We start from the raw sequence: 17907 nt of genomic DNA on the forward strand, positions 1-17907 counted from the left end.
AAATACATTTACAGTTCTAAGGGTATACATTTTAATCTTGTTTCCCTCAGCCCTGCTGCTTAAGGAACACATCATGTGAAAATCAACCTCTTGCCAACTCAGTGGGAACAGTTCCCTGACACTCAGTTCACCCAAAGATTTCACTCAACTCTCTAAAAGCAGCACCAGCAAGAAGGGACAGTGACAAATTATCTGAGAGTAATGACAGTGGAACTACAGCATTTTTAAAACAAATTCCATCCAAGAACTACATTAAAAAACATTTGTACAGTTCAGGACTTCCTAATATTTGGGTTGACTCATACTGAATTGACTCTGCCATATGCTGACTGTGTGCTTGCATTATTACAACACCAACTGCAACTCCTTGGGTGCAGAGACTGATGGGTACTAGAGGGAAAAAATCCTGTGGAGATGTTAATTACTGATACTTCTCAATGGATCTGGAATTTCATTGCAGAAAAGAATGATACATCAGGAATGAGCAGAAAACTGAGATTAATGGGGAAATACAATTAAAAAAATAACAGCTAAATGTTTTTTCCAGAGAGTTTCTGTCAGGTTTTGATTGTAGGTTGGTTTATTTCCCTACAGCTTATGATAGTCACACTCTTTTGTTGCTGATCTGCCTGTTGGGCATTCAGAAGATGTACAAATAATTTGTTACAATGAAGTCAACATAAAACTGTGTTTTGAATATGAGGTATTATAGAAACTCCACAAAAAACAGGGCCCTTCTTGTTTCCATGTTAGCCAGGCAAACAAGCTTGAATACATAATCAGCTTGTGCCTTGGGGCATAACCTGTTGCACAAAACTGAACTTGTGCAATTTAAATGATTCCAACATCAAAAATGACAAAAACAATTATGCTACTCATCTCCCAACAGCCAGCCCAGTGCTGAAGGGCAAAAAGAAAGGAAATGTGCTTAAGCAAGAGGAAACCAGCCCAAAAGAATACAAGAGATCAAATTATTTGGGAAGAAAAAATATCTATTTTAGCTACAAATTAAATATTGTACATGATGGTACAATAATTTACTTCTAATAAAAATACTTCTCTAATACATTATACTTCATGTTTTAGATAAGGTCCTATCATCTTGATTTAATAGCACCTGTTAAAAGTGTTATTAAAGGTACTGGTTAATAGCACCTCTTTATGACAAAAAACCTGATGTGATAGAAAAAGTTCTGAAAATAACTGAGATGTAAATGCAGAGCATGTTAACACAGGTTAAAAGGGAGGATGTTTCCTACTGGAAACAATCTCTTTATGGCATTTACAGCAGTTTTGTAACTTGGAAGCACTAACACACTGTCCTTCATTACTTGTAATTCAGGTTTATCACGCAGCGTACAAGGGATGCAAAGCATCAGTTATACATGACAGAACCTCAGCCAGTTACTCTTGAACTGAGATCATCAACCTCCAAATTCATGCAGTCATCTTCTGCCTTTTCAGTTACAAAATACCTTAACAGTCACTCTGCTGTGTGCAAATCTGCCCAATCCAGTCCAGAATGTGACTTTCATAAATTAAGGGCAGCCTTTTTACCAGGCCCTCCTTCCATCGCTCCAAAAACATGAAGACTAAAATGAAATCATTCACATGGTAACAAGTTTTGCAAGTTAAATACCACTGCTGTTTGCAATATATATAAATACGAATAAAATGGTAGGCACCACTGATTTTCATAGCTTAAAGAGCAACAAAAGAAGCCAGGCTGAATGGAAGATTAAGGGCAGAAATACCCATCCAGTGAGAATGAAAAAAAAAAAAAAAAAAAGAAAAATATAGCATCTTCCCCCTTAAAATTGAAAAGCAGTGACAAAATAAAAACACTGTGCTAAAATAACCCATTTTAAGAAAAAATATTACTTCTGCATTTTTGTAGTGAAGTCTGCTATTCATTAAGTTCTACTGGATGGAGCAGAATTTCAGAAAATTAATTGCTCAGCAGCAAACCCTCAGTTTCAGCTGTGTATAAGCCTGTATAGCATATTGACCCACTTGTTGTTGGTACACTACTAAAATTAGTGCCTTCACTCAAGTGTTAATGAGCACAATTATATGCAGCGCATATGAAGGTGTCACAGCATCAGCTACTGTCTGTCTTCAATAATCAGGTCTTTCTGCACCAAATCACCTGCTAACAAGCTCAACCTATGAAGTACAGATCTACTTTTCCCAGATCAATCTTCAAAGACTGTCTAGCATTCAGCAATTCACAAAGAAACATTAACAACTGTATTAAGTATAAAAGAAAGTGAATTAATGATTTCATCCACAAATTCCCAGACTTTCAAATTAAAGAAGCTCAACATGAAACACTAGAAAAAGTTAATTAACAAAAAAGCAATGCTAAGTATAAATGAATGACAATTCTCACACAGAAAGGAGACAGACCTTAGACCTCTCAAAGGAACACAGATCTGAGCTAATTCAACCAAATGGAAAGGAGGAGAGGAAGGAAGAATTTTTTTAATATGAACACACCAAATGGATTCTGCATTGAGAAAACACAGCATGAAGTTTTAGAAAGCAAGTCTTGAATGCATTCCCAGCTTTAGCAGAAAAATAAAGGAAAAAGCTTTTCCTGGATAGAAGCTTTAACTTGGAACCCTCTTTAAGTCACAAACTTTGGATTTTGAATCTTACTTGTGGAAGACTGAGGAGAGAGACTGTAACAGCAGTACAACCACTTGTTCAAATGTTGTATGTTAAGTGCAAAGCACAACTTTAAAGTAAGTTGTAAACATATTTAGGGCCTTACAACCAGGAACAAACCAAAATAAGATGGGTTTTGTAAAAGCAATTTGAAGATATACAATTTCCAACTAAAATGGTTTACAAAGGACTAATTAGTAGAGGAACTAGAATAAGAATCTCCTAGGATGTTACACAACAGCAAAAAAGTATTATAAATCATAACCTGAGTGCACACAGCAGTACCCACACCTACTTCAACTCTTTGGTCAAACATGTGCACAGACCTTCTCACAAATCCTGGCCAAAGCATGCTTCTTAAAGCTTTTCTGTCATTCTCTCAAAACCATCTGCTAGTTCATACCAAAATTAAATCCATGTTTAGAAAAATCTATATTACTCATTTTATTGCAAGGTGATTTTTCAGTTTCCCTCCTCCAAAATAAGTTACTGCAGAAAATTCCATATTTTGGAACATTCCAGTCATAGTGAAGTGATGAGAAAGTCTAAACACATCCCTGCAAAGAGGATAATAAAATGGCTGAGTTAATTTTCCCTCACCCATAAAAAGTGCTGTTGACTGCACATATAGAGCACACTATTTACCTTCTCATATGAAAGTATACCTATGGTTCCTTAGAGAGATCCCTCCTTTGAGTAACTAAGGTCTCAGATCTATTAAAATGGTTACACATTAACAGGCTCACAACTGCATGCACAAACCTGACCCATCAGCTGAGGGAAAAAAGATTTAAATGCTGTCCTCCAAACCAAAGCTTCCACAAACAGAATAATTCAACTTTACTCAACAGATATACAGGCTGATAAAGACTGGGAAGTTCCTCTACCCTCAAAAAAAAGGCACATCTATGGTTGTAGGCTTTTTGTACAACTACTTTGGATAAATTATTAATCCTCACAAGCAACAACATCTGTTAAAATTAACCTTTGTGCAAACTAAAGGAAGATTTCAGAAAAGTACAGAAATGTGTTATGCTAATGGAAGCCACACAAATACGCCACAGTTGATGAGATCAAAAAATTATCTAGATTTTTACCTCTGTCCTCTCCCAAAATTGTTCTCTCCCTTCTCATCAGAGTTACTGAGCTGCACGATCAGAAAAACACTGGAATATTGGAATTTAACTAAGCTGTATCTGGTAATCACAACACTGTCATATGCACTCCCAAACCAAACAGAGATGAATAATGAATCACTGAAGAATCTTATTCACCACATTTACCCAACTGAGGGAAATAAGGCAGTTACTCCCTTATCTCCAGTCTCCAGTGCAGGGCATAACATTTCCTAACAACCTGAAAGCCTTTATTCTGCTTATTCTGTCCCCCCATTTCCTTTTTCCAGGATAATTCTGAGATCCATCATTTCACCTATTAGCACTAACTCTCAGCCTAAAACTTATGTCATCTTCTTCATGGATGTCCTTCTCTCATCCAACAAAGAAACACTGAAAACTCTAGCCACAGAAGCCAAAAACACTTCCAGAACTTCATGTAAATTTTTAGTCAATGCCATGTAAATTTTTAGTCAAATACAAAAGTATGACCACTCTTAAAGAGCATGTATCTTTCTCATCAACCAATTGCTTCTGTAGATCAGATTCAAGGCATTAGTTAACTATGGAGGAGTAGTATCTTCCACAGGGACATTTTCTTTTCCAAACAGGTTAGTGTTTCTTAGCTGTATTGATTTTGACATTTATAACATTTTAAGAGCTTTGGTATGATGCCCTGAATCCTTTAGCAAATCAAATGTTTACTTTTAAATGTTCCCATGACTCCAAAGAGAAAGAGACACAAGATCAGCCTCGTGGAAGCTTCTGGCTGTGAGATCAGATGCTGCAATAGGCTGCGTGGGTAGCTCTAACAAAAGAAGCTCCACTTATCTCAAGTAACTTTTTTTGCCTCATGGTTTATTTCTGTTCATCCAAGAACTAATACCCACTTATAACAGGTCTAATGAAGTCCAATGAATTATGCCAACTGTAAAATTTAAAAAAAGTAAAAGAAATAACAAGTCTAACAACAGGTTAAGCCTGAGACAAGAATCTGTAGGTACAAGGTTGCTCAAAGACAATATGCTGCAACACAAATGCTCATGAATGTTCAAAAAGCTTTACCCTCCCCTCAGTCAAAACTAAGTCTTTGTCATCTGAGACATGATTCCAATAAAAATCAGACTACTACTCAGACAATGTCATGATTCCTATAAGGAAAAAAGGTATACACACCTCATCTCACTGCATTAAAAAGGGAAGGATTTGTGTGGGGGTGTATATACACACATATTGCATATATTAATAACAAATATTAATGCCAGGAGCTGTTGTCATCTTATTGCAGGGGGTCCACACTGTCTCCTTACTGCAAAAGTTTCACACCTTCTTGGTGTTTCTCGTGGGCAGCTCCTCAGAGCACTGACTCTTTCTTCTCCACACAGCAGCCAACTGACTCCAGTTCCCTTCCCAACCAGCCACCCCACTCTTTTATAGCACCCTTCTTCTCATTGGTTACACCTGTAGCCTGTTACAGTCAGGCCTGTTCCTTATCTTTGATAACTGTCCCAGCTGCAACTCCTTAGGGGTAAGATTACTTTCTACACTATCTTTATTTTCTTATATTCTATCCCTCTAAAAGGAGCAATCAACTACTATGGAAGAAACAGATCTTGTACAAAGCACCTGAAGAAATAAGATTTTAATTTCTGAATTATGGCACTTCATGTGCTGCTTTGTTTTAATCTCAGAAACGAGTTCAGAAACAAGTGACAAGAAGCACCAGAAGAAGTGCATGGCCTTGCATTCTTTGGAATCCACATCCACATATAATTAGAAGACCATCTGTTCACAAAGTTTAAGCACCCAAGGTAGCTGGTACCTGATCATTTGATAAGGAGGATCAAACAAAGTCAATGTCAAGTCTACTGTCTGGTGTGCAAGGCTGCAGCTGTGAAATGTTTTAGGCAGTGGAAGACTCTTCAGTGAAGTGCCTGCTCCTGCACAGTGCTGCTCATGAGATCTCAAGGACACTGTATGTATTGGCCAGGAAAACATGCATTTGGTACAGACACCAGTGAGGCTTCACTTGGGATTAACATTTAGTGCTTGCTTGCTGCCACCCTGCTCCTCTCTCCAGCCCACCAAAGCAGGGGAAGGAGGAGAACGGAAGAAGCAGGAGGGGGTACCAGTGCAGAAACAGAAATGTGTAACAACACACTACAGAACCTGATTACAATGCAGATATCATAGAGGAACAGACATTAAACAAAGCACCCAAACTAAAATTTATCCCCAAAGCATTGAAAAATATCTTTTTCCCAGGCAGCTGATCTCCATCATTTCCTTCCCCCCTCAATAAAAGTGTATTTTGTGTAACACCTGAAATTCAAAAAGTCTTCACCCCACAACCTGGTGTTATTTTGCATGCTTGCAATGAACTGCCCATGACGGTTAGAAATCTATACACTGCCTTCAAATTAATTTTGATGTTGTGAAATCAAATTCTGGAAGAACCTAACTGCCTCCAGCCAGCTGCTCACCCTTGTTGGCTTATACTATTTATTTTCAAAACAGTGGTAACAATCATTAGATTTTAAAAGCAGTCCTTAACAGGAATTGCATGCAGCACAGAGCAGCAAGGACTTGGTTTTTCCCTGTTTTAAGGGGATCCTGGACCTCTAGCTCCCATCCAGGGACAAGCAAAAGCAGCCCACTGCTCACACACTTTAATCACTTATATAGCAACAGGAATAAGAAGTAATACATAAATTAATTTTAAAACTTTGTATATAGTTCAAGAAACAGCTTAAAAGCAACAAGTTCTTAAGGTTTACTGATGACTGTACATTACTTAGCATTCCAGTTTACAAACCAAGTTGCTAAAATTAAACTGAAGAAGGCAGTCACATGGTATTTATTCCTGTCACTGTTATACATAAGTTTAACTCCTCTGAATTCTAAAGCAATGATCAGTAGAAAAAGCCATAATGGTGTTCTGTGCCAGTATTTTGGCATCTGATCATGCTCATTTTGGGGAGCACACATGCATAACAAGACTACTTTATGCTTTTGTGGGGCTGGGGATTCTTTTTTTTGATTGGTTGGTTTTGGGGTTTTTTTGGGGGGGATGTAGTTTGTTTGGGATTGTTTTTTCTTTAAAGAATACAATCTCTTCCTAGGGTGAATCCCTAAGAAGGCTTTCTTAATGGAGGTCAACTGATAAAAAAATTGGATTATCACAAGATTTCTTCAAATACTGATCTAGATATCGATAGAAGAACCTTCCTTTCTTTTCTTTATGGTTTAAAAGTCAATACTGCCTTAGCAATTGCAAAACATGATGCATACTGGAGTGCCTCAATCTCCCCCAAACAGTACAGAAGGTTTTAGTGTGACTAATAAGGAAAGGTTATTAATAGGTAAAAAAAAAGTAAAGTTCTCTCAGGATATTTAATACTCTTTGGTAGCAAAATCATCACTAAATCAAGGAGGGTTTTTTGTGATTTACAAAGATCTCTCAGTTCCAATGGCACTTTGCAAAACCTTGAGTTGCTACCTGCTTCTCAAGGCTGCCAATATAACCAAACACCCCCTTCTGCTTCACAGTCCAAGGTGATGCTACTGCAAGCACTAAACAAATCACTTAGATAGAACAACTGGTATCACCACAGAAGGAAGCTAAATACACTTTGTCCTTGTATTTTTTCCACTACAGATGGTGACTCTGACCTTTCCAAGAGAACCAGTATCAATCTGAAAACACTATGCAAAAATGTAATTATGTAGACCTTGTGGGTTATGAAACTAAGTTTTGCTGAAAATACTCTCTTTTCAAGGTCTACTGCATGTTATCCTCAGACAAAAAATGGAGATATAATTATGATCCACTACATTTAACAGATGCAGCCATTTTTCCATGTGTTCAACAGATTATGCCAAAAATTATACAGAAGAACTACAAAGCATTATCCATTTAAGGAAAAAAAAGTGTAATCCTCAGTAGCTATGCTACCTGGTGACAAGCAGCTGTAATCTGATTTTTGTCAAGATGTCAAATCACCACAAATCACGACTGAAAACACTGCTGTTTCACTGTGTCCCCTAAACAAGAGTGTATACAGAAAATATATTCAAAGGAGTTCTCTGCTGGAACATCTCCAGCACTACCAAGTTTATTCCTCTCCTGCCAGCTGAGCCTAAAGTGTCATTTCACAATGGTTTTTTCTTCAGTTACTAGTTCAGATAGCTGGCATGACTGCTCTTCATGAGTTATCAAATACACTTACTACTTTCAGAGTACAGAAATGTCCCCTCTAAACTCTTTTGGTCTCTAGCTTTTATCTCAGAGAATACATATACACAAATATTTATCCTAAATACAAAAGTTCCTCTGCCTTATTAATGTCTTAAGAATTAAATGGATTGTTAATATCCTAGAAATCTACTCTGCTGAAAAAACCTGCTCTTTCCAACTAAAGAGTTGAGTCAGGGTAGCCCACTCTGCTGACCATCTTTATATCTCTGAGGCTTCCTAGTATCAAGAGTTTTAAAAAGCTCTATTTCAGTTTTTGGTCCTAGAAGTACACCTGAAAGATGGACATAAGACCAGCACAACTACAACCTTTTTCCCATGGCCTGGCAGCACCTGAAGTGCTCCTCTCCTTTCTACTTAAATCAATACCAGGTAGAGTATGAGACACATGAGAATGGTGGATTTGGCATTGTAAAGCTGTAACATCAGCAGAAATTCCCTGTAATAGAGGAGCACCTCTGCACTATTGCCATCATCTATCATTGTTAAATGTTCACTGGGTGACTAAGAAAGAGGAAGCCTTACACAGTTTCAAGCTACCTAGCTCATACTTTAGAAAGCAAGAACACTTAAGGGAAAAAATTACTAACTCAAACACCATAAATACAACAGTGCTGAAAGGAACAAAGGCTTCTAGAGAAACACGGCATTACAAACAAGACTTTTCAGGAATATAAACACTCAGTGGTGGAATAACACACTGCCACCCTAGGTAGGAGTCTAATATCTGAACAGACTCAATACTTATTAGAGAAAGAGCAAACTCTTTCTGCTATAATTCTAAGTTGTGCAGAATTTGAAGTAATCCCTGCTCCAGCTGAACAGCAAAAAAAGCACAGTTAAACTACTAAGTTCAACAGCACCACTGACGTCACCTGCTTTATCCCAAGCTGCTTTTAAGTTGGTAGTATTCCCCTTATATGTTTAATGGATCAAGTAGAGAGCAGCTGTTCAGCCTATGCTACAGCTCACAGCAACACAAGGTATTAGATCCCACCTCAAGAGGAAACACGGGACAAAAGGAGCCTTGGGGAATATAGACAACCACAAAATGTCTAGTTTTATTTCCTTACAGAATTGAAAAAAAAGACAGAACACAGGGTGCTCTTTTGTGTGATCACATGAAAATTTCTGAGGTCATGATAAAGTGCTGCAACTTGATAAATGCTTCAGATACCAAGCACTCTTGAGGAGGTAGTTTTGAGTTATTCTGAAAGAGAATTGAATTATAATTTCATTCTGCAGCTGGGGAATGACAGAAGGAACCTTAAAGCTGGCAGAAATCTAGAGAGCCAACAGGCATCTGACCTGGAAGGAATTATTTAAATGCAATACTCTGGGACACAGAGAATGCCTTTAAGCAGTGCCTATGGAACCACCATATATTGCATGATTAAACACCCAGAATGGAAGTAAGCTTCATTTTCTATCAATGAATAACCAGCTCAGGAATGGGGCTAGTAATAGAATGACACAGCACTAAGACATATCAATTTTTTTTAATACATAATTTAAAAAAAATAAACCATTGAAGAAGTGAGAATCAATCTGATTTTCAGAGAAAGAATGTACTCATTAGAAGCACAGACAGTCTCATAACAGCAGCACCCAAAGCATTTAAAAGGTTAACACATGGACAACTACACTTTTGAAAGTGAGATGCTCATTGCACACTACTAAGAAATGGAAAATACTTCTGAGTCTGGGGAACAGCTGGTGAAATGCTGGAATATATCCATCACAATAAAGTACAATCTTCTTCAAGTGCTTACCCCAAGCCAGGTGAAACTCCTTTCAGAAATATTTTCTTGGTTAAAATCTCTGACTCAGACATCCAAGGTCTCTAACCACAAAAAGACCACAGAAATGCATCAAAGTAAAAAGATGTTTTCAGCAGTACCACACTGTTTTAGCTGAAACATAAATCTGATCTTAAAAGCAGATCAGTTAAACATGGAAATTTCAGTGCAGGGCGTTAGACATCAAATTTGCATTGCACTACTTATTTAAGGCACAATAACCTTGTCACAAGTTTCAACTGAGAGGAACTCCTCTGTCCTTGAGTTTCACATCACCCCACCACTGCCCAGTTTCTAGGCAAATTATTTCTGTCATGATGCAAAACATACTGTCTTTCCTTTCCTCTTCTGGCTTCTGATGAAGAGGTGTCCAGGGAAGCTTTAAACCACACACACTAAAAAAAATTATTTTTCAACTCAGAAAAATACAGCTCTAAACTCTAAACTAAAGCATTTAGAGGAGAGTTACACCATGCCAAAACCAAGCTCCTGTTTACTGGTTTCATCAATTTCTCCCTGAATATGCATGGGTTTGCATAACTGTGCAATCATTTGCACTTTCCTCTGGGTTTCTTGTGAAGAATGACTGGTTAAGTCATCCACACAGCACTGAAAACTGTCATGTTTTTCCAAGAATCTATGTTAACTACGGGAATACTTTCCATGTTTACTTTTGGGCTCTTTAAAGTGAGCTTTCAATGACATTTCCCATTTATGTAAAGAAAGGATTTTCTGTCTTTCAGAATCAGTAACAAAGGATGGAAATAAAAGCTCCACTCCCTAGCTGCAGCATTTGCTCAGAGCATCTGATGAATCCAGCTGTGCTGCACCACAACTGGGGAAAAGACCTCAGCTGGGCAAGACTGCTGGATGCCCACCCAGGTGAGAGCTACAGAGAGAGCATGTGCATGGCATTCTCAGGATTATATCCAAGATAACCCTCCTGCCTAGCGCCCTCAGAGGACAACCAAAAGGCTGTGACCGCCTCAGGACAGGCTCTTTAATCTCCCCACTCATTCTCTGAGCTTTCCTGAACCCAGAAAATGCCCTGGAAATCAATAAGCAATATATTTATTTGTACAGGTTCCAAGAAACAAGAAAGAAAACTCAAAGTTGCACTTATTCATAGAAGGCTGAGGTAGCAATCAACCAGGGCTCACATTTTCAGGTACTTTTAACAACTCCCAAACCCAAGGGGCAATTCAATCACTCAAGCTGAGGTGACAAGAACAGCAATACAATCAGGGACAATCAAGTGTGTGCAGAAGAATAAAGAGCCATGACCACAGGAAAGAGTTTGAGATGCCTATCAGATAATGGTATGAGTCAGCCAGCATCTTGGCTCCATGAGTTGAGACGATTTTTAACAATACAACTGGTCTGAGATAAACTTTATATAAAGCACAAGTACTACACGTGCAAGAAGTCTTTTAAAAAAGTGATGTGCTGAAATACTCATAACTAAGTCTAAAACTCCAGTTCCTGCAATTATACTGGAACTCATTTTAGAAGGAGGCTGAAGAGGTAATGAAGATATTTTCTGGTCCCCCAACACATCTGGGAAATTCCTTGTTCAGAGTCTAAATAGACTTCTGTTTAATTAGAGAAAATCCTATTAAACTGATCTTCCACGTGAGGGGCTGAAGTGACCAACTCCAAAAGAGTATAAAAGACACAGTGAATTCAGAATTTAAACAGAACACAGTTAGCTAACTATAATCTATTAATTAGCATTCTTAGTTTTTACAGCTCAATGCAATAATACCCATTTACTATTAAATTGCACCCTTCTTACTTTTGGACCAAAGTTATACAATTCTACCAGTGTGGTAGTAATTACAGTGATTGCCTAGAGAACAGCAGCCTAGAAATATCTGTAAATGTTTAATTAGGGGATAAAGGAAAGACAAAGAAAAAAAAAATCTAAGATAGAGAAATCACTATTCTCTACTGTAGTCATATTTAGTAATTGCTTAATCCATTTTAAACCATATATTCATGGCATTTTTCTTGCAAGATATCCAAAGCATCCCCAAATGTCAAAACTGATTTCAGAAAAAAATGTTATTGTATTCCAAGACAGTCTCTTCAATATGAAAACAGGGCCAAAAATGAGAAGAATTTAAAAATTAGAAGACTTACCTGCAACTGAAATACAAAGAACACCAGACAAGTTGAGTGATTGGTATTCCAGATATTTGTTCTCCTGGTACTGCACCATTATAACTAAAATTTTCATTACATTACTGCTTCTAAACAAATCCTACCTTTGCAATAAAAATAATTTTACTTCAGGTTTTCTGCATTCCAAGATGACATAAGTAAATGAAGACAAAGTGTCAAACATCTTAACAAGTCCCATGTTGTGATACTTACCATTTGGTAAGAATACAGCTATAAAGGTAAATGACAAGTTCATGAAATGATTTCACACTATCTCAGGGAAAGCAACTTACTTTCTTCAACTCAAGCTCTTTAAAAAGTGCAAAAAAAATTGCAGACAGGTTCAGTGTAGTAGACTAATCACTAACCAAAAGTAATTTAGTATTTAAGACAGGCTACTTGAAAGCAGAGTACAACAAGCAGTACCCTTTCCCTCCAGCATTTCCCTCTCTCCTTCACCTTCTAAAGCAATCTTACAAAAAGCATTGCCTAAAATAGCACCTATACCTTAAAAGCTGCAAGAACACAGTCACATCTGAATTATGGAAACTTTCATTAAACGTGCCTGGATACTTAAAAAGCTCAATAGGGAAAGCAATTTTGTCATGATGAAAGCTGACTTACATTCCAGGGAACTTTTGGAGTTGGGCACTGGGTCTGTTTTCCATAAGAAGAGTGAGGGTTTTTTACCTGACAGTCTAGAGAGGTGCTGAACCCACATTTGGCCAGAAACAACTAAAGAGGAGGACACTCATTCAAAGACAAATATTTACTTCAGGAATAAGGACCTCGAGGTGGAAGAACTTTAAGAAAGATTTTAATCAGTAGAACTGACTACAAAGACACCTCAATTTTAATCAGGCTCTGAGTTTTATTTTAATTTGGAGATGCTTTTAAGATGCACAAGACCAAAGACCTAGACACCTGAGAATCTGTGTTCTTCTGCCTATTCTGTAACTGGCCAGACCACCACAAAAAAATACGTGCATAACAAGATATGCACAGTTTATGAAAAAAACAATAGCAAGAATGTATTAAACAGTGTTATTTAAATGTAGCCAAGAACAGAACTTATATCTGTTTGTGAAAACTGCAGGTCTGAACGTTTTAACTCTAAATACCAGTGAGTGTAACTCTAACTTTGTTTCTAAAGGCAATCTGTCAACATTCAGCAACAGTGCAGTTATACTGGGGGTCAGCAGTTAGAACACTCTGCATCTAAGAGAACGCTTCAAGAGGTAAACAGCATGAAAATATCAATTATGAACAGAATAAATACTTCCAAAAGGAAACCAAGTGGTTACCATCAATCCGAGGAGAAAAATACACAAAACACCCAAGGAAAAATGAGCACTCAAGGTAGTTTACAAGTCTGACAAGAAACATCTAAAAACAGGCTTGCAAGCTGAAAACACATCTTAGCCACATCAATTACCCAACAAAAGCACCAATCTAATCTAGCTGCTTAAGTGTAACATGCAATTTTATTAAAGTGATTTAATCATGCTACCACAGTAACACAGCAGTGACGTTAGATGACATACCTGGTTTTCTTCTTGCAAAACTCTATACTGTTCCTTCCAAATGGTTATTTTTGAAGCTTCATCCTTCCTCAGAGCTCTCTCCTTTTTGAGCTCAGGACTCCAGAAGGTCTTGATGCTGTTCATGGAAGAACTCAGCTTGCTTTCTTTCACCTCCACATCCTTGCGGAGCAGATCGTTTTCCCTCAGCACCTCCTTGAGCTGTGTCTGCAGGTCCATGATGGTGTTGTCCCTGGCCTGGCGCAGCGAGTGAGGCACAGTGGATGCCATGCTCACTGGGGGGAGATGGTGCTCTCCAAATGCAATGGTATCACTGGCAACTCCACTAGTGGCAATGTTAGGGCTGCTGCCCATGGCAGTCATGCGAACACCGTAAGGCAGCCGCCCTCCCGACCGGCCCAAGGTCATGGTGCTCTTCGGGGTGTCTGCGCCCACGTTCTCGTGGTCACTTAGGTACATAGGGCCAGACGTAGCATAGGCAGCATTTAAGGACTGAATGTTTTCCATAGAAAGGGTTTTCCCACTGCCACCCCCAGTACTGCTCCCCGAGCTGCCCCCCGTGCTGTTGGTTCGCCGGTGGCCCAGGCGAGGCGAGCGCGGCAGGCGCGGCGAGCGCCCCGGGCTCTGCGTGCTGGGCTCCACCTTGCCCACGGAACGAGCACTTCCATACATGGTTCAGCTGGTGGTGTGAGGCAATCAGATAGGCAAAAATCAGGAATGAGAGAATTCCTGTTAAGCTCTTCAATGGTTATAAGTCAACTTAAGGCCAGTCACAACTTGTAACAGATCTGGTTGTCCATCTCTGAAGTCATGTGCTCACGGTGCTCAGGACCATATCTGTATCAATAAGAGTAACATTAAAATTACATCAATAAAAATAACACATTAAATACCTAGTTTATCACCAAATGTTTGCTCCACATTCTCCTATATTTATAGTTCTCCAGTATTTTTTAATTCCTCCTAATAAAAAAAAAATGTTTTATTTAAACCCTTATATTTAAACTCAAAAAGAAACTTCAATTCTTGCTTTTCTATCTTTATATTATCCCAGCAAAGAGGAAAGGAAAATAGAATCCATCAATCTTCAAGCCATAATTTTCTTAGCAATGACAAAACCCTTCAGATGCCATCTAATCTTTCTTCCTATTTCTATTCTAACTGGCTCTTTCTAACCTGTTACCTTTCTGAGTGAGAGAATCAAAATTCTCAAACAACTCAGTAGTATATCATCTTTCCTTCAAACACTGCCAGCTTCCATAGGACACAGTTTCTAAACGCTTGCGTTGTGAAATCATCCTGCAAATGGGAAGGCAGGACAGACTTAGATCACTCTGACCATGATCTCAACCAGAAGGTTCCTTAGCACTGCTGTCAGCCCCACTTCAAATGCAGAAGTCAGAACCAAAACTAAGAATAATCATGAAATCCTTACTGACCACACAACTTCAGCAAGCACAGATGCAAATCTGAAATAGGAGCAATGACCCAGCAATGAGACCAACGAGGTTAAGAGGAACAAAAGAATCACAGCTCCACTGAAAAGTGGTTCTAGACTCTTATTTTCTCCCAAACTAAATGTAACTTATATCTTCGTTCAGGTTAAGAAAATATTTTGATTGAAATATACTTCTCATTAACCAGTTGAGATTCATTCCATTAAATAATATTTTAACAGCAGGGACTTCTTAAAACACAGAACAGTTTGACATCATCCTGTTGCTGTTCCTTCTCCCCTCTGCTTTTTCTTTAAATACAGATTCTGGTGGCATATGCAACAGAATTCCTTGTTTTTGCAGTGCAATATGATGCTGTAGTACAAGTACTGGCAGGAAACTCTTTAGCACAGGGACTCTGGGCTGAGATCAAGTCAATTGCCAAGATCTAGCAGAGAAGCAAAAAATGTAACTGAACTACAGCATTGAAAAATTATCCCACTATACAGTTCTCACTTCTTTTCCTCACTGGTTGTTCCAGTGTAAACTATTTCATGTTACTGCTGGGCTCAACTGAAATCAAAATTAGAACACAAACATTCCTGATCCTATCAGAGGAAAGAATACCAGCCAGTGTCCAAGGAGCAGCAGCATCTAATATATCCCAACATCTTGCCTTTCACACCAGCTCTCATCTACCTGCCCTTCTGCTCAGAAGCCAGGTTTGCCAGATATTAGGAATTAATTTCTCCAAACCAGCATGTTTGTGAGATAATAATTGGGCAAACAGGTTAAAGATTAGGTTAAAAACACCAGCTCTCATCTACCTGCCCCTCTGCTCAGACGTCAGGTTTGCCAGGTATTAGGAATGAATTTCTCCAAACCAGCATGTTTGTGAGATAATAACTGGGCAAACAGGTTAAAGATTAGGTTAAAAACAGGGATACACTTCTAAAAGAAATTGTAGAAACAGTGCAAGTGGGTGGAAGGAAGCGACCAAAAAATAATATTGCTAAAAAATACTGGAAAAGGGTAGAAAGAAAAAAAGTAAAATCCAGGAAGGAAAGACAGAGCATTTTTTATCTTTCTGAGTAAGTTAGTATAGAAAAAGATGAAACAAGAAATAGTATCAAAATGTTTAGCTTGAACTTAAACTTTAAATGGAAAAAGAAGGTCAGGCTAAGCCAGCGTTTCATCAATTTCATACAATTTCATAGATGATACATTGGCATGAGGAATTTTACAAAGCTAGTGGAAATTGATACTGCTTTGTGAGCAGTTCTCAAGATGTTCAAGAGCTCACTCTGATTTTTTTAAATGACAAGAAAAGCTAGCAACAATATTGCTACAGAATATTTTAGAGCACATATATAAAGAAGGACTGGCCAAGGAAAAACAGCCACCAACATTAACTGAAATTATCTGCCAAAGCAACACCTACAGTTCCCAAGTTACATTCCTTCTATTTCAACTACATATCCTCATGCAAAACAGTTCAGAAATATAAACTACGCAACAAAGTGTACAGTGCTACACTGAAGTTGCTTCAATAAGCAAGACACTGTGCCCCAGATCTAGAAGAAAAATACTTCTCCCAAACAGAAAGGCTATTTCAGACTAGCCTCACTGTTTGAGATATCAAAATGCTAAAAATGCTGCTGTGACACCACTTGAGCACTCAAAACAAGTCAGATTTGATTTCTTAGACACTGCATAAAGTACATTGCACCAAGAGCTTGCTTTCATTAGGATTCTCTTGAAAATTAATCCAAATCACAGCACTTAATTCACTTGCTGGAAACTCACCACAGTAAATCAGGGCAAACACTCATTAACAGCTTTGGATGAGTTTAAATCAAACCAAAAGATGAGACTTATGTGTGTTTCAGTTAAAGGACTTCACCCCAAGTTTGAAATCTGCTCGAAGTACATCACTGGTGCACACAGAAGCATCACCTGTTAAAGTCCTTAGCAACCAGAGGAGCTCAAAAGGTTTTAGATAATTTCTAAAGAGCTCCTCACCCTCAACATGGACAATGCCATGAAAAAGTGCCATGGAGAACTGCCTTCTCCTTGCATCAGCAAACATTTTGTTAAACTCTGAATACTTTCCAACAAATGGAAGTGGCTGCTATCCTTGAGAGAAAAGCAGCTCCCAGGCAGCAGAGAGGAGCTGATACCTTTACAGGTGCTGTGCAGGAACCATCTCCAGCTATCCTGGGCAAGCAGGGGAGCTCTCACCACCTGAGGTGGAAACACCAGTCCTGTGCTCACTCAGCTCTAAGCTTTGATTCACAGGCAGGAACCATCCCCTCTGCTACTCCAGAAACATCAAATAACTCAAGCTATGAAAGCCAAGGGCTAGAATTAGCTGTTGATCAGGGTAATGGGAAGGATTCCCAGAGCTGGCACAGCTGAAACTCAGGGAGAAGAACTCTGCTATTGCTGCCATGCATTACACTGCACTCACTTCTCACTCAAAAGCAGCAAAATGAGATGAAAAGTTGTCTCTGGAAACAAGCAAACATAACCCTCCAGTATTCTCCTTGAAATGACAACTTTCACCACACCATTGTTAGACCTTAACATTGTGAATATTCCAATATTAACTAAATATATTTTTCCACACATGCAGCCAGTTTCAGTATTTCCACTGACAGAGATTTGCCACAGTTCAAGATCAAAAAGAAATTACAGGATAAATCTTAACTCTTTTATTTTCCCCCTATTTTTTTCCTAGTAGCATCGATCACTGACCATATCACTTTGTTGTAGAAGCAGATATTACACTTCACAGATATTACAGTTCACACCAGGAAAAAATATCTTTCATCAAGAAAACACCAAAGTGAGAGAAGTAAAAAAAATAAAAAAGAATTCTTTTTTGCAATATCAATTATTCAGGAAGAAGAAAGAATTCTAGTTTCC

The 17907-nt window shown here is 38.3% G+C and overlaps 1 protein-coding gene across 5 annotated transcripts in view; it reads right to left on the minus strand.

The window, feature by feature from the left end:
* The window catches only part of ERC1 (ELKS/RAB6-interacting/CAST family member 1), a 280985-nt gene that overhangs the window by 256277 nt on the left and 6801 nt on the right, over positions 1 to 17907 (minus strand). For all 5 annotated transcript variants that reach the window (XM_059845691.1, XM_059845689.1, XM_059845690.1 and 2 more), the window contains exon 2: positions 13547 to 14380. In XM_059845691.1, the coding sequence (XP_059701674.1) occupies positions 13547 to 14215 (669 nt within the window). In that variant the 5' untranslated portion in view covers positions 14216 to 14380. The remainder of the gene's footprint in view (positions 1 to 13546; positions 14381 to 17907) is intronic.

This window comes from Haemorhous mexicanus, chromosome 5 (genome assembly GCF_027477595.1).
Source record: "Haemorhous mexicanus isolate bHaeMex1 chromosome 5, bHaeMex1.pri, whole genome shotgun sequence".
Classification (NCBI taxonomy): domain Eukaryota; kingdom Metazoa; phylum Chordata; class Aves; order Passeriformes; family Fringillidae; genus Haemorhous; species Haemorhous mexicanus.